At 44.3% G+C, this 26992-nt stretch overlaps 1 protein-coding gene across 1 annotated transcript in view; it reads right to left on the bottom strand.

Moving 5' to 3' along the window:
- Positions 1 to 26431, bottom strand: part of LOC146799599 (cysteine-rich protein 2) — a 226426-nt gene extending 199995 nt beyond the window's left edge. Inside the window, exon 1 of the mRNA XM_085627170.1 lies at positions 26285 to 26431. Within this exon, the coding sequence (XP_085483296.1) occupies positions 26285 to 26327 (43 nt within the window). The 5' untranslated portion in view covers positions 26328 to 26431. The remainder of the gene's footprint in view (positions 1 to 26284) is intronic.
- Between the last annotated feature and the right edge of the window lie 561 nt (positions 26432 to 26992).

A 26992-nucleotide genomic window follows, 5' to 3' on the forward strand; every position in this document is an offset into this window, starting at 1 on the left:
CTTGAATACAATAATTCCGGTACAAAAGAACTATCAGTCCAAGCTCCTCTAAACTGGATCACAAGCAATCCCAGATCGGCATTGGGCTATTTGTGCCTAGTCAGTAGGGTGGAGCTTGGTTTCACTGGCACTGCGAGCGCGGTGCCCACCTCTAGACAGTATACACAGCTCACTTGGAGCATTGCACTGGCGCATGCCCAGACCTGAGACCTGTGTACACTATGCCATAGAAATTAAGTGGCACCCTACTGATGATGTCAAAATAGGCCAAAACGGGTCTGAGCTTGCTTGTTTCCCATTTAGAGGGGATCAGTGCTGATTTTCATATAACTGGTTCCTGTCTAAGATAGCATGGTGTGCAAAAGAACAGTTGACTGGATTGCGGCCCAGAGAAATAACCAGTGAATGAGATTAATTCAAGCAATCGACTCATCACTTTTGTGTTTTCCTGAGGATGACACTCTAACTGCAACGGGTATGCCCATGTGTGGGTCTCATGCGCACTACGCCATATGAATCAAGCTGCACCCTACTGATGAGGCCTAAATAGGCTCAAAGCAGCCTGTGGCTGATGGTTTCCCATTCAGACTGGACCTATCCTGGTAGTTCAAGATGGACAGTTCCTATTGGAGCAGTACCAAGGCGGATTTGCATATGGCGGAAATGATGGCAGAAAGAACCCATGGCTGGATTGCGGCACAGAGTAATTACCATTGGCTTACATTAATTCAGGCACTCCTTCCGCCCATTACTTTTGTGCTTTCCTCCAGGCTCAGCGCTGCTGCTGCAGACTCTTCACTGCCACCACTGCGCCAGTACTTCCTTGGTAGCTGGCCTTGTGCTGCCGTTACTGCTGCAGTCTCTGAACTCCCACCGAGAACACAACACTCACTCTGTAGGCAGCTTAGCTCTGACACGCTAGGATCTGCACCACTACAGCATGTACGCTGCCACACGCAGACTAAGTACTCTCTTTGTAGCTGGCTCAGTGTTGTCACTACAAGCTCAGAACCCCTGCTGCTCAGTCTCTGTAGGCGACTTAGCTCTGGCACTTCAGGCTCAGCACTGCTGCTGCAACCTCTTTATCGCCACCACGGACACAGCACTCCCTCCATTGGTGGTTTAGCAGTGTCATGCCTCGCTAAGCACTGTCGCTGCAACCCCTTCACTTTGACCACAGGCATCGCATGACCTCAGAGAGTGTCTTACCTCTGCAACTCCAAGCTCAGAACTGCAGCTTCAGCCGCTGCACTGCCACCAAAGCCCCAGCAGGAACCCTGTAGGTAGCTTAGCTTTGCTACTCAAGGCTCAGCACTGCCGCTGCGGGCTTTTCACTGCCACCACAGGCCCAATACTACCTTTATAAGGAGCTTAGCTCCGCCACCCCAGGTACAGCATTGCCACCGCAGCCTCTTCACTGCCACCAAAGCCCCAGCACAACCTCTCAAGATACTTAGTGCTGCCACTCGATGCGTAAGTATACAAAGAAGTTATAGATGGAACTATTTAATTATTCTGAGTCACTGGAAAATGTTCAGGCCGCATCCCAGTCAATTGTTATTTTGCACACCATGCCACCTTAGTTTGTCTCACTGGAACCAAGTTACACCTGGCTGATGTGCCCTAACTGGGGTGAAACTGGTCTTGGGTTGCTTGTCTTCTGGTTCAGGGAGGACCTGGCTTGTCAGAGACATTTTAAGGCATGTGCAAAGTGGGCACTGGCCTAGGGCCCCAGCCTATCAGGGGGCACACTGATAGATCCACACATTCCTGCACTGATTACCTTGAATGATTTTTAAACATAGATTGTTTTCAATACCATTTCCTTGAATTTATTTTTCATACTGATAATGTGTGGGAGTCTATTACAGACATTTTGCAGAGAAATATGTTTTTCAACACCATGCAACATCCATTAAAAAGTTCCTTTTAGTTCAAAACAAAACGGCCTCACACATAAGAAATGGCAGTGGGCCGCAGACTGTGTTTGCAATAACAATAGTTAGCTGCTGCTATATTGCACTATTGAAAACACACATCACTATCAATAAATATGAGAGGGAAACACATTTAGAATTTAAACCAGTCCGCCTGTGCGGTGTCAGTGACCTGCCCAAAGAGGGCATGAAAAAGCTGAAATTGTATCATGCATTCAAAGCTGTTCCGAACAGGTGCCCCAAAGTATGTTTCACCCAGGGTCCCTAAAATCCTTAAGATGTCCCAGTGGCTTGGCAGTTGGGGACGGGCTGTTCATATTGGAGCAGGGTCAAGACAGATTTACATATGGCTGGGTGCAAACGGAGGTGGCATGTTGTGCACAATATTGATTAACTGGGTTGCGGCCCGAGTAATTACCAGGGGCTGAGATTAATTCAAGCATTCCATCCATCACTTTTTTGTGTACTTTAGTGTCGCCACTTCATGCTAAGTACTGCAGCTGCAGTCTCGGCACCGGCGCCACTGCTCAGGCACTTGCTTTGTAGGCAACTCGCTATGCCACCCCAGGCTCGGCATGGCTCCTGCAGCCCATGACCTAACTCTTTAGACGGCTTACTGCTGCTAACACACTGAAGCATCAATGCTGTCATTGCAACCTCTGTACCCAGTGGCTCGAACCAGCATGAGAGCAGTGCCCTGATTGGAGGGGGCGGCCTCACTTAGAGCTCCACAGCGCACTAGAGGCCTGCTCTTTTAAGACAGCTGGGTTAGAGCTGTTTAAAGTGCGCGTGTGTGGGTGGCCGTCGAAAGGGCAAAAAGACATGCGCACTTTAAACAGTGCATAGATAGCCCGCCATTCTCCCTGCTGCCTTGTTTGGGCCAGGGGATGAAAAACACAATTGTAATGAATTATCCTTTTATTTTTCATCTCTGGGGCTTTGGGGGTAATTTATGTGGGGTGACTTCTTCTGCTCCAACGGAGGAGCCACCCCTGTCTGTACTGCCAGTCCACGCACAAAATGACAACAGGAGCCCCTGTACTGCCTTTCACTCAAGCTTCACTTGCCTTAGTCTCAGTGCTGCCCCCACAGCCCAGTGTGGGTACTGCAGCCACAGCACTGCTGTCCCAGCACCCAGTTGTGAGCTGGGCTCTTGCCTCCGCTTCTGCACAGCTGTCGAGCCGCACACACCTCCGGCTGAGGCAATTACTGGGAATTCGTCTCATCTTCTCTCCAGCATTCTCCAAAGACTCTCCGATGATGGCTCAAATTTGAATGCAAAATTCGCTCTGTTAATGAACAGCTTTTGCATTTCAAAGGCAAGCATGCGTGTAATTAAGTTCACCCGGCGAGGAGTGACAGACTCATCGAGCTCTCTGCTGCTGTGTACTGTGGCGCATTTCACAGTTACACTTTTTTTTAATTATGTTTGCTTTCCAATGAAAACGCCTACGAAGCAGCGTTGTCTCTTTTTTCGCTGGAGCATTACACATGTTGTACTGAGATAACGTCTGATAGTGGTGCTGCACATGTACCCCAGGGGGACTGGCCTTGCACTCGGCCTCTCCTGGGAAAGGCCTTGGTCTCAGAGGCGGGGGCTGCCCGCATTCCTGTGGTCTCCATGGTGCAGGAATGTGCAGGCCCCGCACTGACACATTCCTCGGTGCCTTCACAGGTAATTGGTCGAGGACACAGGAAGGAAGCAGCACGTGATCTGCATAGGACACGCGTGGCTGTGGGCGACTTATGGCAGGTGGAGGGCAATAACTGGAGGAACAGAACAAAGGAATTCTCCCACGGTTGCTAGGCTCTATAATAATACCTTTCGCTTCCGGGTTGAAACAAGGCATATGAAAAATGTGCACAATTTCCTTTTGCATAATTTCAAAAGAAAATATGCGAAATTACGAAAATTGCAAATCTGGTATTTAATGCTATATTTTAGTGCAAAGAGCGTACTCATGTCCCCGTGTTTACCGCTTTAAAAAAGTCCAAAAAACACAACTGCCGCGAGCAACAGCTACTCTCATTCTGTTCGTTCACCTTGTTCCATGCTCCTGTGATAGTATTTTACACAAACAGGCTTGAAATTACATTATGTGGCATAATGGAGTAATTGTGGGAATTTCATGTGACATGCATAACGCAAAATGCCAGAAACTATGCCAGTAGTGTGCAACTGATAACCATGGCCTAACAGATGCATTCAAAATAATATTCTTTATGAAATAAAAAGATCATGGCATTCGTTTTTGGGTATTTTTAGGTTTAGCCTAATTGATGGCTTGCATTCGTCTTCTTGTGTTTGTCGCTCCCGTTGAGCATATCCTCTTACCGTCCTTTTGATTGGCTGACTTGCATCCTTCCACTGCTCACTTTTAGGGAACTACTTTTTTCTTTCTGGTTAAGCACTCCTTGACAGTGTATGTGTTGTCCAGCTCTCTCCCTCAGGGCCGGACTTGCTACGGGGCGTTTTGGAATGCTGCTGAGGTGGGGGCTGATTTCGTTGATGGGGACATGCGTGTACTGAACGAAATTCGTTTTGCTTTAATTATTTCGAAGTACACGCAGGTCTCCATGAACGAAATCAGCCCCCACCGCAGTGAAATCAGCCCCCTGCTCGGCAGAATTCCAAAACGCCCGGTAGTCAGTCCGGCCCTGCTCTCCCTCGTGTGCTTCTCCTCTGGCCAATTGCCCACACCCAAGCTCCATGTTACTCTCTCCATCATGCACTTCTCACCCCACCCCTGTGTTGGTCCCTTCCTCATGTGTTGTTTGCTCCCTTTCCCATGTGTTGCTGACTCTCTTGTGTTTCCCTTCCCTGCCACACCAGCGCTCTATGTTGCTCTCTCCCTCACATACTTCTCTCCTCCTTCTCCCCTAGCCGCTCCCCCACCCACTCCTCTGTTGCTCTCTTTCCACCGATAGGGTCCTTATATATTTTTAATTTGCACTTTGGACATATTTGAGGATGACAATATTTATGTTGTCAATATTCTTCCATACAACCCAAGACCACTGACATGCACCTCATACATCTGTCTTGCACACCTGATCTCTTTACCAGTAATACCCTGCGCCACCTCACACTTCCCTTCTTTTGTGTTGGTGACATAGTAATGGTTCTACTACGGCACTGTGAGGGCGGTGATGGTTGCTTGGGACTTGATGCATGGGAAGACGTGTATGCTTGCGCACCCTTGTATTCCTAATAAACCCTTGTTTAATCCTTGTCACTCCAGGTCCATGCTCCAGCTGATAGAAACGGAAGTGAGGCTAGCATGCACTGGCCAAACACAAGGCAGCAAATAAGAATCACAATGAACCAATGAATGTCAAGCGGGCTGCAAGCCCCTCGTGGTATACAATACCTCTTGCAAGCGAGAGCGCATGCAACGCAACACAGCCGGTGGTGACACCCTGTGCTCATTGGACAAGCTGTGCCATTTTCCTAATATGCATCTCCATTGGTGCCAGGCCGCTTACACCAAAACAAAGAAAAAAATGCGGTAGCTGAGCCATAACACAAAAGAAAAAAATCAGAATAGGAAAAAAGTTACAAAAGGTTACATATTTTCTTTAGTAAGTATTCTGCGGGCGCCTGTCCTTTTGCAATCCGGGCAATGGCACAGCAAATGCACTCAGCAGACGGCTCTCTGGTCGCCTGCTACCTTAACTCAGCGATGTGCCGTCCAGCTTGGCAGTGCCAATGTTTTATCCATAGCATTAAATGCTGGTATTCCTTAGCTATACCATCTTTCGGTTCATCACTATGCCATATAAAGGACCCTTAACTAGTGCTTACTAGTACCATGTTTCAAATCCACACTATAACACATATTTTTATAAAGGGCCCACAGAAAGAAGATAAACGGTGATTCAGTTGTGGTCGCCCATGGCAAATCTTTTCCAAATTTGTACAAGCCACACCTTTATTTCACTTCTGTGAGATGGCCAGCACATCTCTCTTTTCCATCAAAGAAAGAAAGGGAAGGGACGTGGGTGGATTACATCAGAATGCCAGTATGGAAACAGAAATGCCCTGCTGTTGTCAACGTGCTAATGCTGGAAAATGAAATTTCCATCCTCTAAATTCGCATTCAGCTCCTCGCGACACAACCCAGACTGACCCCACCCTGAGCACGAGGCAAGCGGCGAGAAAACCCAGACTGACCCACCCTGAGCACGAGGCAAGCGTTCACTGGTTCCGCCATGAGAGATGCATTGCTGGGCAGGACCACTCTCACACCTGCTGCTGCTTTTATAATACACAACATTTCTGCATCCCACACTAAGAAATGATAATAATGATGCATTCTGAAAATGCATGTTTGTATGTGCGTGTATATATATATATATATATATATATATATATATATATATATATATATATACCTAAAGATAAAAAAACAGACATAAATAGTATGCAATAAATCATTTTTTAGGCAAAATAAAACATTTGCAATATTTGTTGTGTCAGTAATAATGACTTAACATTCTCTTTGTGGTAGTTATCAATATTCATAAGCAGGTGTTTCAGGTAGCTAAAAAAATGCCCAACAGCTCAAGATTCTTGTCAGTAGAATTAAGGGCCGGCGCACTGGATTCATGGCTGTAATCACAGCCCAAGGCACCGGATTCATGGCTGTAATCACAGCCCCTGGCATTGGTTTCCTGCCTGTAATCACAATCCACTGCACTGGATTCATGGGGTGATCACAGTCCAAGGCACCGGATTCATGCCTGCAATCATAGCCCATGAAACTGGATTCACGCCTGTAATCACAGCCGGCGGTACTGTATTCATGTAAGCAGTCATGGGGCCAGATTCATGGCTGTAATCATAGTCACATGACACAAGATATATGCTATTAACCATATCCAACATAGGATTCCTGTCTATAATCATAAACCCCCATTCTTGTTACTAATGCTCCACCTCACTCATTGCAAATCCCACCATGACACCGCGGTCTGCAGCTCCACATATTCTTCACCGCGACGGATCAATACTGCTTGTGATCTTCATTTCCAATGCGCTATGCCTGGCCCAAAGTTGTCTGCAGCCAATAGCAGACAACTCGGGCTGAGGGAGGATGTTTAATTTTTATTTTTTATTTTAATACACTTATAAAGCGCCTGGTTACACCACAAATGGTGTGTCCCCGCGCTGTGACACAGGAGAAAGAGAAAGTTGCAAGAGGTGGAGGTGCTAGTATGAAACTATAGTAGTACATTATTACCATAGAGCCATGTTTTAAGTTGTTTGCGGAAACATATTTCAGAAGTCTCCGTTCTTAGGGTTATTGGGAGAGCATTTCAGGTCTTTGCGGCTTGATACCTGAAGGAGCGTGCACCCAGCCTGGCTTTGTATATCCTGGGTATTTTAATCAAGGCCTTGTCTGAGGAACGCAAAGTTCGATCAGGTTTATATTCCTTCAGGAGTGAGTGAAGATACTTAGGGCCGGATTTCGTGAGGATGTGGTGCCCATAGCACAGAGCCTTAAATATGACCCTCTTTCCTACTGGCAGCCAGTGGAGTTTTTTCAGGGCATTCTCTGTGTTTGCTTTTCTGGGTAATCCAAGTACCAGTCGAGCAGCAGCATTCTGTACCCTCTGTAGTTTGGCAAGTCCTCCCTTAGTGGTTCCAAGATAGAGAACATTTCCATAGTCCAGTTGAGAGGTTATTGTTGCATGGACAATGGTTTTCCTAGCATTAGAAGGCATGAGGTTCAGAATTTTCCTCAAGACTTTAATCGCTCCATAGCATTTACCCACAACCCTATGTATCTGGTTGATGAAACTTAAATCAGAGTCAAAATAGATTCCTAAATTTTTTACTTCAGTTTTAGGGTTGGGTAATTTGCCTAAGGAGGCTGGCCACCAGGCGGATGACCAAATGGTTGGTGATTTCCCCACAATCATTACCTCCGTTTTGTTCCCATTTAGTTTTAGACAATGGTTTGACATCCATGACGTCCATTAATGTGCGTAGACTGGTGTTTATGAAGGCGCATTGATGAATCCGGCTTGTGGGTCACCATCAATTATGATACGTTTCAATCAACTTCTACCATCACTTATTCTAGACCATTGTCTGTTGACCTCTGGAGGGTGGGGTCATAGAGGGGGCAAAAGGCCTCGGAGCTGTACCAAATTAACATACCAGTTCATAAGTGATATACTACCAAAGTTGGGTTCTTGGCTTTCTTAGCAAAAAGCATCTCACCAGTGCAAAACACAAAGGCCTTGTGATGTCCGTGTGAAAATCGCCATAGTCAAGCCATACCTGAAGAGGCCAGTAACGTGGGGCATCCTATTTACTGGCTGCGTTATTACAAACCATTATGAGATTTCACCCTCAGAAAGAGCAATAACCCAGAGAATCATTGTTTTTAAAAGATTTCATTCAGGGGGCGTGGCTATCTTTGGAAGGCGGGCATGGCTGAGTGACGATGCGGTGAGTCCTACTACCGCTTTCAAATCGTCGTTCTAAAGCAAACGAGCCCCGACGCTGCGGCGGTGATTTTCACCGCAATTTTGTAGCGCGGCGCCCGCGTTTTCCTTTCAGAGAACGCTGCATCTAGCGAGATATTGCCAAACTTCGCCTACCGCCTCCTTAATAATAAAATGGGTGCACCATACGATATAAGTGCTCACCCAAGTTTCTTTTTGGTGTGTCACTTTGTTTAGTGTACCAATGCCAAATGCTGCCTGTGGTCTGTTTGAGGCAAGGATCATTTCAGTGCACTTTTCTGCATAAGTGGATGGTATGGCAGCCAATATTAGAAAATACCTAATGGCAGAGACTTTTTCTTAACCGCTAACGTCACTCAGCGCCTCTCACATTATTTGTCATGACAAAGTCTTTTTTCTGCCAGTGCATCGCTTTTTGGCCGGACTTCTTCTACACTGCGGTTTCTCCACCTAGAATGGCATTTTTTGCATCAATATATGCCAGCTGAGATGTTTTTTGCTATGTTCTTATGGAGGATTTGATGTCATTATTATTCAATTATATTTTTATTCTACTTTGTGACACTTGGTGAGTTCTATACAATATCGGTATTTTATTAATATACGGAATATTCTCACTATATTTTTGCGATAACTTTTATCCATTGCAGAGCATTTTAAGTCACAATAGCTAGTGATTCCCATGCTGTTCGTTCTTCCTCCTCCGGTACCAAGCCAAAAAGACATAAAAATGATCCTCCGTCTCCTATTCTCTCCTCACAAAACCCGGTCCTGGACTCTATACTAGACGAGGTACGTGGCCTTCAACCCTTTATGTCCACGACCAGACGCGGCCCGTGGAGGGAGTTCCGTGGGGCGGTAAGGCGGGGCGGGGGAGGGGCAGAGTGGGGGGTTCTAAAAACCGGAATATGGATAATTGCAGGTAAGTAAACAATGAAATAAATAAAATGAATTTCGTAGCGGGCGCTGCATCGCATTTTGCGATGCAGCGCGCGCTACGAAATTCGTTTTGTCTAACCCTATTTCTTCACTACCCCCATTTTTCCATGAAATCTCATCGTTCTCTAGTGTTTCTGGATACAAATTAAATTTCTCCAAGACTGAGGGCCCGATTCACAGAACTAACTTAAGACAAAATCCTAAACTTACTACCATTTTCGTATTCACAGAAGGCACTTACTCATTTTGGTATTCACAGAAGAAACTTACTCACTTCGGTATTCACAGAAGTTATGAGTCCTAACTTTAGGACTCCTAAATGCCTTCTGTGAATACCGAAAGTCTTAAAATTAGGATTTTTCTCAGTTTAGGAGTCCTAAAGTTAGGACTCCTAACTTTACTACTACTAAACTGAGACAAATCCTAATTTTAAAGCTTTCGGTATTCACAGAAGGAATTTAGGAGTCCTAAATTTAGGAGTCCTAACTATACTACTACTAAACTGAGAAAAATCCTAATTTTAAGACTTTCGGTATTCACAGAAGGCATTTACGAGTCCTAAAGTTAGGACTCCTAACTTCTGTGAATACCGAAATGAGTAAGTGCCTTCCTTCTGTGAATACCAAAATGAGTAAGTGCCTTCTGTGAATACCAAAATGGTAGTAAGTTTAGGATTTTGTCTTAAGTTAGTTCTGTGAATCGGGCCCTGAGATTTTACCTTTAAATTCCTCATGTTATCAACATATGTTTGATTCTACTAATTTTATGTGGTGTCCTCAAAAAATTAGATATTTAGGAACATGGTTTTCCTCTAATATTCGTGATACTTTAGCCCATAATTTTACTGCGCTAAAACTTAAAATTACTAATTTGCTGACCTCTTGGTCTCCTTTATTTTTATCTTGGTGGGGCAGGTTAGATACAATTAAAATGATGATTGTTCCTCAGATTCTGTTTATATTATCAATGCTGCCATTCAAAATTCCTAATTATTATTTTATGCAGATAAATTCTATATGTTCCAAATTTTTATGGAATAATAAACATGCACACATTTCCTTATCTAAATTAATTCGTCCCAAAACAGAGGGGGGGGTTCGATTTCCTGATTTTAAACTATATCATACTGCTTTTTTGACTCGTCAATTTTTTGTTATGTCCAAAGATTATCAGGAGTTACCTAAACCTTCTTGGGTTACTGTTGAATGTTCATTATTAAATGAATTTTCCTTACAGAATGTTGTATTCATGACCAATTGTACTTTTATTTCTAAATATCCAATTTTGAAATATTCTCACACCCATTTACATACACTCTTTTTTAAGTATTTTGACGCTTATCAATCTTTTTTAGCCTCCTCATTATGGTATAATAAATACATCAAATTTCGCCATAAGTCTTTTTACTACAAACATTGGAGAGAAAAGGGCATTTTTTATGTCAATCAGATGATTGTTAACAATGGGATTTTGCCTTTCCATCAATTGCAGCAGAATTTTAATCTACCCGATTCATATATTCGACAATATAACACTTTAGTCCCACCTCTCCAGAGATGTTTACAGAATTTCATATCTCAGCCAATTCCCACTTCGTTCACGCCGATCACACCCTTATACCAAGTACCTAATTATACCATTCCAAGTGCCTCATTCATTTATAAGTCTTTATCTTTACCCCATGGCACACAAAATAAATCTAATGTTGAGATGGAATGGGAACAGGATTTATCCCTAACACACTCTATATCTCAATGGGATAAATTATGGCAAAAACTCTTTAAGTCTTCTAAGGCTGCAAATATCACACAGTCCCTTTATTTTATTTATAATAGAATCGTTCTCACGCCCCTTCTTATTCATAAATTTAACAAATCAGTCTCACCTTCTTGTTGGTCATTTCTTAATGCTGATGGTTCTTTGCTACATTTACTTTATTACTGCCCTAAGGTTCATGTTTTTTGGAAAACTATTTGGTCAAAATGTCTATTGATTTTTTCTTATAATATTCAATTTAATATCCAAAATGTATTCTTAGGTACTTTGGCTCCAGATTTTGAACATTATCCTTCCAAATCCATTTTATTTGATTTATTTATTGCTGTTGCTTTTAAAGTTATAATATCCTGCTGGAAAGACAATTCTAAGCTATCTTTTCTACTTTGGTGGAATTTAATATGTGATGAACATAGAATTGCTTCGATATCTCATGCCTCTGTTCATCTGCAGATTAAATCTGATTTACTATGGCTACCGTTTACAAATTATCTGTCATCAATTTCTCCTTCTTTATAATTTTTTCCTTTTTTCCTTTTCTATCCACTACTTTTTCTTTTCTCTTTTCTTTTTATTTTCTCTTTTCTCTTTCTTCCTATTCTCCTCTCTTTCTAATTCTTTCCCTTCTTCTCTTTTTCTTTTATAATAAAATTTCCTAAATGTAGCTTATTCATTCATTTTTTCACAGATATACAATGTTATCCTTACTAGTTCTCAGTTCAGGTCGTGCATAGTTTACTCTGACTGTTACTCTGATCTTCTGTAATCTTATGTTCGCATATTTTCAATCTACTTGTTTTACAAATGTTTTTATTATATAACTGTATACTTATATCCTCATCTGAACGTTATTATCGTTTTTTTTTTTATATTCTGTGATCTTTACTCTCAAAAAAAATTATTTAACTAAAAAAAAAAAAAGATTTCATTCAATGCGCTTTTCCCAAGATGGATTCTGCCTTCGATACAAACATTTTTTGGGGAAAAACCACAAAATGCACGGGTTTACTGCAAATCTGGAAAAGCCGATTTTTCTGAGCACCACTTTCCGCGCTAATCAGGATTGATGGAGAAACTCCTATCGAGGGCCATCATGCGTTTGGTGACCCCAGTGGGGTTTAGAAGATGGTAGACTTTGGAACATCTGTTCTCCAGGATCTAAAAGCAATAATACTTTTTGGTTTTTTTTATGACTCTGAAGACCACGGGCCCAATTAACAAAGGTAAATTTGGTTGAAAACATATGTCAATGACATTTTTTACACCTGACAAGAATTCATAAAAAGATTCCTGGCAGGCAAAGATCAAAATTTGGGGACAGAGATCTACACCACAAGTATGGAGATTTACACATCAATAAATGTTACCCAAGGGGGAGAGGAATGAGCGTTAAAAGGCATGGAAACCTTGAAAGCTTGGGAGCACCCGCAAACGTACGTTTGTGCGCATTCCCAAACTCCTCTCTATCCCCTTTTCACCCAGGAAAGGGTCATAAATGAACTCCAGCTAAAGGTTAGGGGATTACCTGTCCAGGGTGGGAACATATCCACCCCTCGTTTGTTGGGGAGTCGGGGGAGTGCTTTGTTCACATTGAAAAATACGCATTAGCAGAGGGCATCCTATTCCCGTTGTGTGGAGATGTCCACTATGGAACATTTGTAAATAGAAACTGTAGGAAAAATAGATTCACGCAGAGGTATTTTTCTTACTTTTTGGGGAATTCAGTCCCACTTTAAGGGAACAAACCCCCTAACTCGCTGAGGATGGGTGTTATAACTTGGAAGTTTACAACATGTGACCTGAATTTTGGAGCCACATCAGTAACAAACCTACTTTTATTTCTTGAGTGTGAGACTGGTACTCTCGCCACTCTCTTGTGTCATTAAGAACTGAGATGAAGGGCTGCAAACTAAGACTTTTATAGCACCAAGCATGTCCTTGAGACATTGACCCCCTACTACAGTGTCTCTTTAGACTGCCGTAGGTTGGGAACTGACTGGGGTTAAGGAGGCTTTGGTGACAGTTCGGTCTGTTAGAGCTGGCAGTAAAAGTCAGTGATGTTAGATGAAGTTCTTAGAGTCAGTGTAGAGGGTTGCATGGTAATGTCTGGGAACAAGTCAAACTCTTAAGCAATGTTAAGCAAGGGGCGGGTACTCACAGGTAGCTACTGAGTGGGAGCAGTGTTGCAATGCCCGCACCTCGTTAACAAGTACCTGAAACATTGGTGCATTTCACAATGTGTTTGTATGACGAAACACTCATCATGAAACTACCTTAGTTGGAAAGTTACACTAAGGACAACTGCACTGCATTGTTGTTGGTGTCTGGTAATAGATTAAATCTGTGCATTTTAATCTTCGTGGCTTTGCCGTGGTTCGTTGGCTCCTGCATCTTTTTTTTACAGCTACACAATCGGATAGTGTCTTATGTCTGTGAGTCATGCATTCGGATCGCCCAGATCTGAAGCTGCACATTCTGGGAATATTTCCCATCTGCCCCAAGATTCAGCTGTCTGTGGGTGCTTGCACACCTGAGCGCTCCAGAGGACTCTGTGACCTCACTGTGTACTCCTGGGCACATATAAATTCTATTTAATTAAAACAGGTTTATTAAACGTATAGAAAAACAAACAATGTTAAAAGTATATTCAATCAATAATAAAGTTGCAAATCATAAGTTATTAAAGAAGAGCCTCAGAGACTGTGGAAGTATCAATTCGAAGTTGATGTGGGCGTATAATATACATTTTTGCCAATACCAACGAAGAATAAATAAGAAATACGGAAGGAAGTGCGATAAGCAAAAGAGGTAACAAACTGAAAAGGATACCAATGTAAAGGCATTATTGCATTATAAGGTATGGGCGGTGATCTAAACAACAGCGGTTCCGGGGGAGACAATTGGAGCTTTTTATAATTTTAATGTTTCAACCCTCACCCTCCATGAAATATAGTCAGAAGACGAGGACTCAAGTAAGTTCCTGACCCTGCACAGCCTGACTGTCTCATTTTACTTCCCTGGTGCTCCTAAGTCTTCAGAGAAGCAAATTCTAAAGGCCTCTCAGTAGCAGGATTTGTTTGCTGCCAACAAGAATCTCCTACCTGAGCAAGAACTTAGAATAATATGTGGAAAGGGGACTCATTTTGGGGAGAAAAGGTTCATGGTCTAGATTTCCACAGAGAGAAGTTCTGAAATGTGCGCTGCAGGCACAAGACGCAAAGAAATGACGAGGTGGCAGAGGCAACATATGTTCAAGGGCAGAAGGCAATTTACAACCACAAAACACGTTATTTACATGAACCTGACACCCAAGAGAGGCACAGAGCATCTCAAACACAAAACAAATTACTGTAATAAAATGCCTTGAGGTTTCCTGCAAACTAAGTCCTCTAAGCAGCAGGTTTCCCTGGTTACAGTACATCTGTGAAGTGATTGTTTTAACAAAAGAGAAATGCAAATCAGATAAATTACATAAGAGCAACAATTAGTGATCATTTAAGAAATCACCCTCATTCCCAGATTCTTTATTCGCTATTTTAGTTGAAAAAAAATAATAGCATTAAAAACACATGATGTAGCCATAAAATATAAGCGCACTGTGACTTAGTGAAAAATTAATTGACAGAATCATAGTCTATAAAACCTAATGAAATAAGCAATTGTGCACTGGTCGAACATTCTCAACAGGGGCATACATTGTTGATCACCAATGGTAGACAATTTGCGTTGAATATTAAACAAGTGTACAGTAGTCCGCTCACCACAACTTAAAATATGTCCTTCTTAGCTGCCGACTTGAGTGACTACAGCAGCGCCTTGAACCCCTGTGTTTCCACTGCCAGCGATTGTACTTCCTTTGAACCGTGTTCCATGAGTCTATGTGCCCAAGACTTTTATCTACTGCGGACAATGTCTCACGTGAGCGTTGCATACTTTAGGTCTTGACAGAGATAGTAAATGTCTTTGGTGTTCTAATGCCGAGTACCTAGCAGGTAAAGAAACTCAAACTTTTAGGTTAATCCCCATGTCACTATCAAACTGAATTCAATTAGCTCCTTCTTTAATATTCACACCCTTTATTTTCCATGAGAAATCCATGTCTGTTTAACCATTACTTAATGAATAGTTAAGAATCAATTTAATTAAAAATGGTCAACCCTTCACTGATTATTGGAATAAGTCTTACCAGGTTCAGCAAGTTTTAATCATCGGGCATACAGAAGCGCTGCCTTCTGATGGTCAGCAGAGACACTGCAGCTCACCCTAGTTATAAACTTATCAGCGCCCCCAGAGTTGTTCTCCTAAGAGCAAACTTGATACCTGGTGACACTCTAGAACCTACATTTTCAATCAGCGGAACTTTTTGGACCCTGCAGCCCCCGTACATTAACAACAATCTTACTCTACTTCTAAGGGCACCCACTTGCAGTTCAACTGAGATTAAAAAAAACTGTCTGTGACCGACAGGGTACGATTCACAAAGATACTTACGTGTAGTAAATTTACAAGCGCGAAGTCGCCACACTTGTGGTGGACTTTTTGCATTCAGGGCAGAATCTCTACATGGTGCACTCTCTGCAGTGTGCTGTGAGGACATTTCGCCCTGAGTGCGGACACTCCATCACAAGTGTGGAGACTCCGCACTCATAACTTCACTAAACGTAAGTATCTGTGTGAATCCAGACCATATTGTCTGGATTCAAGGGTTTCCAAATGAGCAGCCCAGTGTAAGGCGAGAATAAAAGTTATTCCCAAGTTAATTCTAGTGGTTTATCAACAAATGTCCACCTAATTATTTTGTTGTGGCCATGCCCAAACACCATTTCTTCCAACTTTCACATATGGTCAGCAATACTGTACTCTCCATAAAGATCTGAATGTCCGTGTAACCCAGCTGAGATGGGGTCTTTCGGCACCAGATCATCTGCACAGAGTGCTAACAATAGAATCTTTAGACCCAGTTATGGGAGAAAGGATCAAGCCAGCATTAAGGGCATCAGGTGTGTCAGCTAAGTATACATTATGGGAAACATCCATTACAATACAGTAATTACATTGCACTGCTTTTACAACACAACTGTTACAACGCAACATCTTATGCCATTACAACACATGTCACTACAACGCATGCCATTACAACACATACCATTACAGCGTATGCCATTTCAACGCATTATAAGGTAAGTGATGGAGATTTTTTAGTTTTAGGGTGGATATGGGTTTTGGGGTAGATGGGAATAGTAATTTTTGCCCTTACACTATCCAACACTTTCCCTACTGTTGCACTCACTGGAGTGTGAATAGTAATGTCTACCCCTACACTATCCAACACTTACCCTACTGTTGCCCTAAAAGTGTTATGCGTTGCAATGGTATGCGTTGTAATGGTATACGTTGTGATGAAATGCGTTGTAATGGTAGTTTTTAAAAATGCGTTGTAATGGCATGTGTTGTAAAATCATGCGATGTAATGGTAGTTGCATGTGTTGTAAATGTTTGCGTTGTAACGTCATATATTCATACATTATATAACTATGGGCCCAACACGCTGCCTTGAACTGAATGGTTCATGACTATATCTGCCCAACCCAAGCCAACTCACACCCAAGTCTTGGCATGAAATATTCTTTGCCAAGACCAAAGCAAGCAATAGATAAATACCCATGCAACGCAGCCTCCGGCACGCGATTCAATGCTGAAGAATAATCCACTTGACAGTAATGTATATTGCAACCCTCATCACAGACATTTTTCACAAGTGTAGAGATGAACATTAGATTAAACATAGCGCAGGCCTCCTTTCTGAATCCCACTTGTTCCATTGGTAGTAAATTCTGAGTATTGATCAAGCATTTAAGTGAGGCAGTTCAATAAACTGATTGATTACAGTGCAATACATTGAAAATTAGCTGAATTGTCGTTTGGATTTTTTTTTAAAGTCTGTTAGGCAGTACCTTTTGATATTACTAAAATAATATGTATAATATGCTGCCTTATAGGGCCTTTCAGCCAGCTCTCTTCATCCATTGGTCTATTGTTGTGTCATTCTTAGGGCCTCATTACTAGCTACGGCGTTATCGCTCCAGAAAAAGAATGATACCACAGGGTATGTTATTAATTGGGTGTGATAAATAACACCTATTACGCGTTCATGGAGAATAACATGCAGATTTTGGTGTTTACGTCCAAAATCCACATGATACAGTAAAAACTGTATGTTTTCCCATGTTAAATTTCGGCAGGTTTGACCTGCCAGAATGTAATGAGTGTGAGCTTATTTAACGCATCCAAAAATTATTGGATGCGTTAAATACCTTCAAACTCGTAATTCTGACCCATGCGTAAATAGGAGTGTACGAATGGGTCGGAAAATTACAAGGACCTTGTAATCAGGACCATAGTGATCTTCCCTCCTCTACAGCATAAAGCATGGGGCACATGGTCAGCCTACTTCAGCCACTGGCCAAATTCACTGTGAGTGATGGCATTCTGTTCTTCCACAAGACCTCACACAAGTAGTTCCCTTCATTGCCAGGGACTATTGTGACAATGTGTGCCACAGAGCAGAATCGTATAGTCTTAATGACAGTTGGTGTCCAAAACGTACATACACATAAAGAAATAGTTTAAGGGCATGCTGAGCTCAGGCGCTTGGACGGGGAGGGTACCACGGGCTGCATAGGGGTGGTCAGACACGACAGCGCAAGCGGCGGCGCAGTGCAGGCAGCCTCACTGACGGGATAGCATAGCCCCCATTATCTCTGGCCTAAGGACGGGGCGTCTGTAAACACTTGGGGATAGTTGCATCCGTGAGAGTTGGGGGGGGGGCGATCCAGGGGGTGGGGGGGGAGTCGGGGTAGGAAGGGGGAAGGAGCAAACTATGTGTATCACTGTTCACGCTGCCTCTGTTATGGGTTCTTCTTTTGCATTGTACGTAACTCCTCTGTTTTTGCCGCCTAAGTTGTGTGGGCGATATAAGTTTCCATGTACGGCTCAGTGGCTGGTATGCGGTGGCGATGGCCCCTTCTCAAGTGACGACACCAGAACTGATAAGGACAATGTAGCCGGCTCCTAAGCGGGTGGTGGTTGGCGCATAACCCGACAGCAGGTTATATTCTCTTGACTGCGGGCACGGCTTACCAATCTGCATATGCTTATGAATCTCTGTGTGTAAAGTATGCTGCCGTAACATGTATTCTTTTACCAAAACTACAAAACAATAAAAACAGATTTGCAAAAAAAAAAAAGAAATAGTTTAAGGGCAGGCAAGTAACAAAAGTGGCCGTAACTACAGCCCAATAGCCAGATCTTAGTGGACATAACCATTTGATTTGGCTTAATTTACTGTTGTCTTGTTTACAGCTTGGATCACGTGTTCCCCATACTCTAGCTAAGCATGTCAGGGTCCAGTACCAGTTGTTGTGGAATATCTTATATTAAGTACATTTTGGTTGTGATTCGTGTAGGCCCAGGTCATAAGATTCTAATAGGTCTGTCCATTTGTCTTCTGTGTTTTCAATTGCTAAGAGGGTTTCCCCTGGTTTGTTACAATGCTGTAAGAGAGTATACCTCTATGGGCATTGTATTGTACAGGCCTGTCACTAGGGTTTTATATGTTTCCATTTTGTCATGTAAGTTTACATTTGGTGACACCATCATGGGGAACCCATTGGGAACAGGATGCTTGTTTCCGGTCCAGGGAGGACCTGGCTTGGCAGTTCGGGCTGGACTGTTCCCATGAGGCACAGGGTCAAGGTTGATTTGCATATGGCCAGGTCTAAACTGGGGTGGCATGGTGAGCAAAAGAATGATGGATTTAACCCATATCTCTTGACTGGGGGTGAATGTTTTGATTTGTTCAGCATTCCGTCCACCAATTGTGTGTCTTTTGCTTTCTCGCCCTAAGTGCACCAGGCATGCCCAGACGTGGGTTCCGGGCTCACTGTGCCTCTGGAATCAAGCTATCCTGGCTGATGAGGGCTGCAAGCCTGAAACCGGTCCAAGGTTGCTTGTTTCCTGTCCAGGGAGGACCTGGCTTGGCAGTTTGGGCTGGACTGGTCCCATGAGGCACAGGGTCAAGGCTGATTTGCATATGGCCAGGTCTAAACTGCGGTGGCATGGTGAGCCAGTCACCCAGATCTCTTGACTGGGGGTGAATGTTTTGATTTGTTCTGCATTCCGTCCATCAGTTGTGTGTCTTTTGTAGTTAATGATATCGCCATGATGATCACTTTCTAAGTATGGTTCAAACTTAAACCAGGAATTACCTGAAAGTGTTAATTTTGTGCCAAGAGCTAGGCAAAGAGCTAACCAGAAAAAACACATATTAAGGAGAAGGCAGCATGTTGCTAGACGGCGCACTCAAGTGCGTGGTTGAACGTCCTCACCTACTACACTGTTCAAGAATCTCCGAGCTTTCAGGGGACACTGCTACTGCATTCTCCTTCTGGTTATTCTAGCGTGGGTCTTTTCTCTTCTTTGCTGCCAGGGGAGTTTCAGGATTAATCTTCAATCAAGAGCTACTAAATTGACAAGGAGGTTTTTTTACCCGGTGTGTTCTTCCCCCTGGCTCAGACTTTCTTAAGGAGGCACTTGACACCCTTCACGTATGCTGTTATGTATAGTGTTATTTTATAACAAACAAGGAAAACTCAAAAGTACATACCGCCCAAGGGTGCATGATATTTTAAAGGAACAACGGTCTCTGCAACAAGCATAGTTAATTTCGAATCACATCAATTAATTTGCTTCTGACACAATGTCAAAAGATATTTATTGATAATCTAAAATAGTGGGTGCTTTCAAAAACAGTATTAACTTACTTTCGAATGCAATTTCCAAGTGGCATTTATAAACAACAATCCATGTATGTCACAATGCACAAAACCACAAACCAGCCCTATTGGGTTACATATGCAATAAAGGGTCCGAGTGCGGGATCGACGACGTTTCGATCCTCTTAAAATGTAAGGATCATCATCAGGACATTTCAAATTCAATGCCTGAGATTCAGATGTATAGAAGGTGGCAATGAGCAACAAAAGTGTGTAAATGATATGCCGATCTCATGAAGAATATCATGTGTCGACAGTAAGCCTGTCAAAAAAGGTTAAGCTCGGGACTTCCATGCCTGGCTCCCAAAACACATAAGGCAAAGGAGACAGACTGCAAACATGTGCACTCTTATGCAGTGCAACAAGGAAAATAAAAAAGTGCCTCCCGAAGCACGCAGGCAGTTGAAGGACACTGACCGCGGACAGAAAGCTGTTCTTAGTCCATGCTCCATGGAACAGACAATCGCAGGAAGAGAAAGTGGAAGCAAGATGCGCTGACCAATGATAAGCAATGAAATGAGACTGATGGTGAAGACAACAACGATAAGTAATGGGTAGGCTCTAAGCGCTTTTAACGAGATCTCGCAAGCAACAGCAATTGCGGGGTCTCAGACAAAACCTAAAAAATAACCAGCCGTTATTTTTTTTACTTCTGATCGCTGTACATTTTAATTCGATCTCATGTTTACTTCGTTAATGTATCATGCTTTAAAGTTAAACCCAGACCAATCTAAACATGGGTGGGGTCTCCTCTTGCAAACAAAAGACACAGCTTCAGAAGTGGTTCTGACTCTCACACAGAGGTTTGTTATGTGCTACAAGGAATTGTGCTTCTCTCTGCGGTGGTGTGTGGAAGACGTGTTTCAATTTGCTATTGGGACTCTATTGCCTGTGTGCTCCTGCCTGCGCAGTTTAATGCGATCTCAGAGGCTGACTCCAAAGTCCCACAACACTCCTCTCTCCTTCGCATATTACCCTTTTTATCCATTTTACAGTTCTGCGCAGTATACAGGCATGGGCATCTGAATCTTCTGCACACTGTGAGCAGAAGTGGCCTGAGAACGTTGATGTTTGCTCAGTGCAAACTACACTGTGGAATCATGTATTTCTACATACATCCCACAGAGTCTCACCTTCAACACTTCAAACTATACTGAGTGCTGAAAAGATCAGTATGCACTACAGCTTACTTTCACAAATATCCCACACAAAGTTTTTGGGTGTACGCATTTTCAGCTCTTGCATCCCTCTATTACACTTTACTACCATCAGGATGACGCAAGTACTCAGCTACACCCGCCGCCCTCCACACCGACCACTCCACTTTGTCACATACATCCAGCAACAGCCATGAATGAGGGGAGTGGGCTCTCCTCCACAAGTTCCTCAAGACCACCACACCACACATGCTACCCTGTCTCTTTGTTTGAATTCCAGTACATTTCAGTCATGGCGCTCTTGAAGGCATGCATTGCATACCCGCCAGCTGTCTGACAGGATTATTCTCTTCTTTGATGAGCTAGACACTGATCTTGACTCACTTCAACCTTCCACACCCATCATCTTTCTAGGTGATGTTAACCTGACCCTAATAATCAACTGCTACAAGTCCTATTCTCCTAATGTTTCTCTAATCGTTTACGCCTTACCTCATACATACATTCAGCACACTACCGTGCTCTAATCCAATCTAAACCAACTATTTTCCCTTCCTGTCTGACCATCACTCAAAGCACAGGCAAGCCAACTTCTTCTTAGCACTTCCTCCCCGACTAACATTCTCATTTCTAAATAAAAACACTTCACAGACTCCCTCCCAGCTTCCCATACACCTGATTCACATTCCACAATGGCCACGCCCCACCCCACCCCGACGCGACACCTTGTATACATTAATATAAAGCAAGCCTTCAATGCATGTTATCCATATGCAACTTCTGACCCACTGCCTCACATCCAACAGCCTGCTATCACCTAACATTCTAACTCTCAAAATCAACATACGAACACTTTTATGCAAATAGCACAAGAGTAAGAAGACCGCCTCAGACTTGAAGAATAGGTACAAACCTTGCTCACACTGTCTCCCTCGGTTGACAGCTCCACTTACCTTGAAAATCATACCTCACTTTGTCCTCACCCTCATCGACTTGTGTGCACTATTAACAACCTACTCCAGACTTAACTAACAGCATACCATGGTTATCAGTCATTGACTGTGCGCCAATATTCTCCTTAAAACTCAAACTAGGGGTCTCCTTGAGACTATCCTGCAAACCTACCACACTTCAACCATAAACACACACAGCTCCTTTCACACTCGTCATCAAATATCCCCGGCCAAACTAACTTCAGTCCTCAAAACCGATCCTGCGTACCATAAGACCTGTGTAGCCCCAAAAATGTTTTTGGCCCGCTGTGATATCGTGGACCAATCTTGTCGGTTTGAGCTGGGCTATTCCTATTGAAGCACGACCAAGACTGATTTGCATATGGCTGGTTTCTGTCTAGAGTGCCATAGTGGGGGGAAATGGTGGACTGGGATGCGACCCAAAAGAGCCCCAGCGGCTCAACGTGATTAAAGCATTCCTTCCGTCACCGTTTGTTGCAGTATTTGCTGTACATGTGAGGAGAACGCCCAGACAGAGTCCCATGCTCACCGTTCCACAGGACTCAAGCTATACCTCATTAATGAGGTCTAAGTAGACAAAGACTGGTCTGGGGTGGCTTGTGTTCCCGTCTGGAGGGGGCCAAGCCTGGCAATTCAGGCTGGACTCTTCCTACTGGAGCAGGATCAATACTGATTTGCATATGACTGGTTTCCGTGTGTACAGTGGCACAGTGGATGAAGAATGATGGACTGGGATGTAGATAGTGGCAGAGGCTAATTAAAGTAGTCCTTCCATCAAGGGTATGTTGCTGAACTTCCATGAGATCACAGCGCTTTAACTCTGCCATTTCTCCAAGAAGATCTTTAAGGTTGCTCTTACAATGCCCTAGTATCTCTTACAGATAGATCTTATTACCCACGTTTCTTGCCAACTCACATGAGTGTTGAAGCAGAGCGTGTCACGCTATACAAGAAGCTAGGAACCTTAGACCAGCGATAGGTAGATTTAGTGGTACGAGTTGACGTCGACAATGCTGCACTTACGTTGAATGCTGAGTCAGTCTGTGGAGCAACATTGCACTGCTGAGATGTTCACTCTGATCCAAGATTAACCCCTCTAACCACATCAGCCCCACCCGTTACCCTCTTTTTCTCCACCCACCACTCCCTTCCTGTCCCTAAATCTCTGCTATGCTCACCGGTGGGTCCCCTTGTCCACAGCTGTGGTAGTGGATTACCGCCTCTCATCACTTTAGCCTACTCTTTGGCCTCTTTTCTCCACCTACCACTCCCTTACTGTCTCTATATCTCTGCCATGCCCACCATTTGGTCCCTTTGTTCACAGCTATTAAAAGTTGCAAAAATGCTACCCGGCTATCCTAGTTTTTCCCCACTCCTAATCCCCTGCATGTCTGCTGTCTTATGTTGCTCATGTATGCCATCCATACCATAGCTGGCCAGTTCCATTGGTTCCTCTTTTTTACCACTTCTTGCGCTGATTCCCTGCCTTATCACCCATTTACGACCCATAGTTTTGCATTTAGTTATTTTTATTCTCGCACCAACCTGTTCTGTTATTTCTACTCAAGTTGCTACAAACCACTGGCTCTCATATGCCACTCGTGGCCCTGTCAAGAATACGCATTTCGCCATATCTCCCTACCCTGGTCAGCCACAGAGTGGGGACCAGAGAGAACTCCTGTTTGCCCTCCTAGTCCCCTCTGACCGTTGATGGATACAGGATGTAGGGAAAGTACTATGTACCAAGTGGCCACGGGGAGAGGCTTATGTTGGGGCTCCAACACACATTCACTGGGACATTCTGCCCCAAAGTGCACAACATACCATATCATAATTCTGAAAAGATGTCCAAGCCAAAGCAACAATCTACAGAATAGTCATTGACTGCAAAAAAAATCAAAGGTAGATCTGCTAGCCAGTGTCAGATACTCTGCAAATGCACTGTTTCTCACTTTGTAATCATAACAACACATTTATGGGGTGCAGCAGTACAGTTACAACCCCACACCACCAACCCTCCGATAATGTACACCTGCCAAAAAAGAAATCTAAAAACACAACAGGATTGAGTTTCATTGGCCGATTGGCAAGCCAGAGGTTAACTGAAAAAGGCATATGGTAAACAACATTTGCAGCAAAAATCTAAAAAACAAACAAGGGTGGGAAACCTTGAGGATTGGCTGAGAGCGTAGAGAGATGGTAATCGTATTAGACACTGGGGAGACGTGTTTGGTGTTTTCTTAAATAAGGATGCTCTGGAGAGGAATTCGAGCCAGCCATTCTTCTCTGGGGTTTGTGAACTCCCACTCACAGTCGAAGGCACATCACTTACACAATAAATAAACAAGACCGAATACCGGAGGAAATGAAGGTATGTCCCCACACAGCCACACACACACGCTCTAAAGACAACCGGCAGCGCGAGACTCCGGGGCAGAAGGAAGTTTGATATCAGTTACAATGAGAGGGAAACTGGCAGGAGCTTATCCTCGTGAAATCTAAAAAAAAAAACATACACAATCCTTGCAGAAAAAAATGGCTTTCAAAGTAAACTGTTTAATGGTGAATAAGTATCCAAGGCAGGCTCGTGTTCCCAAGTCAGAGCATTGCAGTAAACAAATGGAAACGCGTGGAGGGTCCAAGCTGATGGGGCGTGTTCTTTACAAGGAACCCTGTGTGTGAATCCCCATGAAGAGACACAACCAAAAAGAGTATTGAGGTTTTTACAGAACCGAGGTAAATCCACTCTGGGCACCTCTCCAAGAGGCACCTGCGGTGGAGCGCGAGGCAGGAGGGTGGAGGCATTCTTCACAGTGCATGTGGCACTGGTGGAGCTCGAGGCAGGAGGGTGGATGCATTCTTCACAGTGCATGTGGCACTGGTGGAGCGCGAGGCAGGAGGGTGGAGGCATTCATGTGGCACTGGTGGAGTGCGAGGCAGGAGGGTGGAGGCATTCTTCACAGTGCATGTGGCACTGGTGGAGTGCGAGGCAGGAGGGTGGAGGCATTCTTCACAGTGCATGTGGCACTGGTGGAGCGCGAGGCAGGAGGGTGGAGGCATTCTTCACAGTGCATGTGGCACTGGTGGAGCGCGAGGCAGGAGGGTGGAGGCATTCTTCACAGTGCATGTGGCACTGGTGGAGCTCGAGGCAGGAGGGTGGATGCATTCTTCACAGTGCATGTGGCACTGGTGGAGCGCGAGGCAGGAGGGTGGAGGCATTCATGTGGCACTGGTGGAGTGCGAGGCAGGAGGGTGGAGGCATTCTTCACAGTGCATGTGGCACCTGGTCACCTAATATATGACGAAACATCACATTTCAGAGGGACTGGTCTGTTGCCTTGCAGGGAGACCCCAGGGGAGAGGGAAGGGGCTAAAGTCCGAATTGGGAAACCGAGAGTGCATACACTACCTGGAAAATCAGCAAACCTGGTTAAAACAAACACACGGAAATCAATGTGTGGCTCTTTTTGTGAAGCTGTCCGAAAATGCATTTCGGATGCAGTTCTCTTTCTGGCAGACCGCCTGGATCTGTAATGCACGTTTACTAGCAGCAGGCATGCACACAGTGTGGGAATGTTCCACATGCCAGCTCGCGCTGTGCATACATTAGTGGTTATATAAGTGCACATGGTACACCGACATGCCTAGGGCGTTTCCATGGCACTCGTGTCTGACTTTGGCTCCAGCAGCTGGCAGCAGGCAACGCTGCCGGCTCCTGTCCTCGCTGTGCCCTGATTTCATAATATCCTGGAGGGGGGGAAAAAACAACGCATATCAACGCGGCATTTTCTTTCTGCAACTTGCCATTCATAAATAGGAAACACCGTGCAGCTATTGCGGCGCGTTGACAGAAATGTGTGTTTTTTTGTACTCCGTTCGAAAAGGAAGCAGGCGGCCATCAGCAGCAGCTTCAGCACCACAAGCGCGGCGTGGGGATGAAACGCGAGCAGGCAGCGAGCGGAGACAGGCAATTAGAGCAGCATCACCCTTTTGTGGTGAAACAAGATGGATGTGAGGGGCAGGCTGCGGTTCAAACACCAAAGTAACGTGGTCTGTACACTTTGTCAGCAGCCCTGCCGGAGAATGGGGCAGGTGCACACAGCAGGCATTGGAAAAAGTGCATATTTTTGAATGGAAAATAAAATCGGAATCATGGTCTGAGAGGAATAAAAAAAATCACGCGCGCTCACCAAAGTAGACGGTCTTGTCGCATTTTGGGCACTTGGATGCCATGGTCCGCCGTGCGCTGCTCTCTGCACCTCTGGCTGCCTCCGGTCTCTCCACGCCTCCTCCTCTCTGCTATTCTAACTGATTTCAGCGCCCGGGCTCCAGCCCCGCTGTGTACCTTCAGGCCCCGCCCACCGCTCCAAGGCGCGCCTCGGATTGGAGGAGGCGGGGTGAGCGATGCGTGGCTCCCATCTCCGCCATCTGCGTGCCCTGCTCACCGATGTTTGGGACATTCCTTCCTGGAACGCGTCCCGCGCGCCAACGCCGGGCCTCGCGCTGCTGTGCGAGGCAGATAATGTCCGAAACAGAGGCACCGAGTGGGCGTGGAGGGAGGGCTCTTGCTCCGAGTGCTGCAATGTGTATTCTAGTCTGCCTCTCTTTCCACATACTTAGCCCTGCCTAAGAAATTCACGAGAAGCCCGAATGTCAACGTTTTTACCAGTCGTCCTGTTTTTATTAAATATAGAATTTGAACACCTTCTTTGTAAGTCTTACTTATTGCTTTACTGCCACCACTTCCTGACAAGACGCAACCAAGATGAAGCGAAACACCAGACTTGACTACCCATGAAAGTAGAAGTTGAGCTGCACTCAATTAATAACCAGATCAACCTAAGCCACTGTGTGCCTAGCTCGACGCACCAGCCTGTTCCTTGCTCTGAAACCCGCAG

The sequence above is a fragment of the Triturus cristatus genome, chromosome 9 (assembly GCF_964204655.1).
Source record: "Triturus cristatus chromosome 9, aTriCri1.1, whole genome shotgun sequence".
Lineage (NCBI taxonomy): Eukaryota > Metazoa > Chordata > Amphibia > Caudata > Salamandridae > Triturus > Triturus cristatus.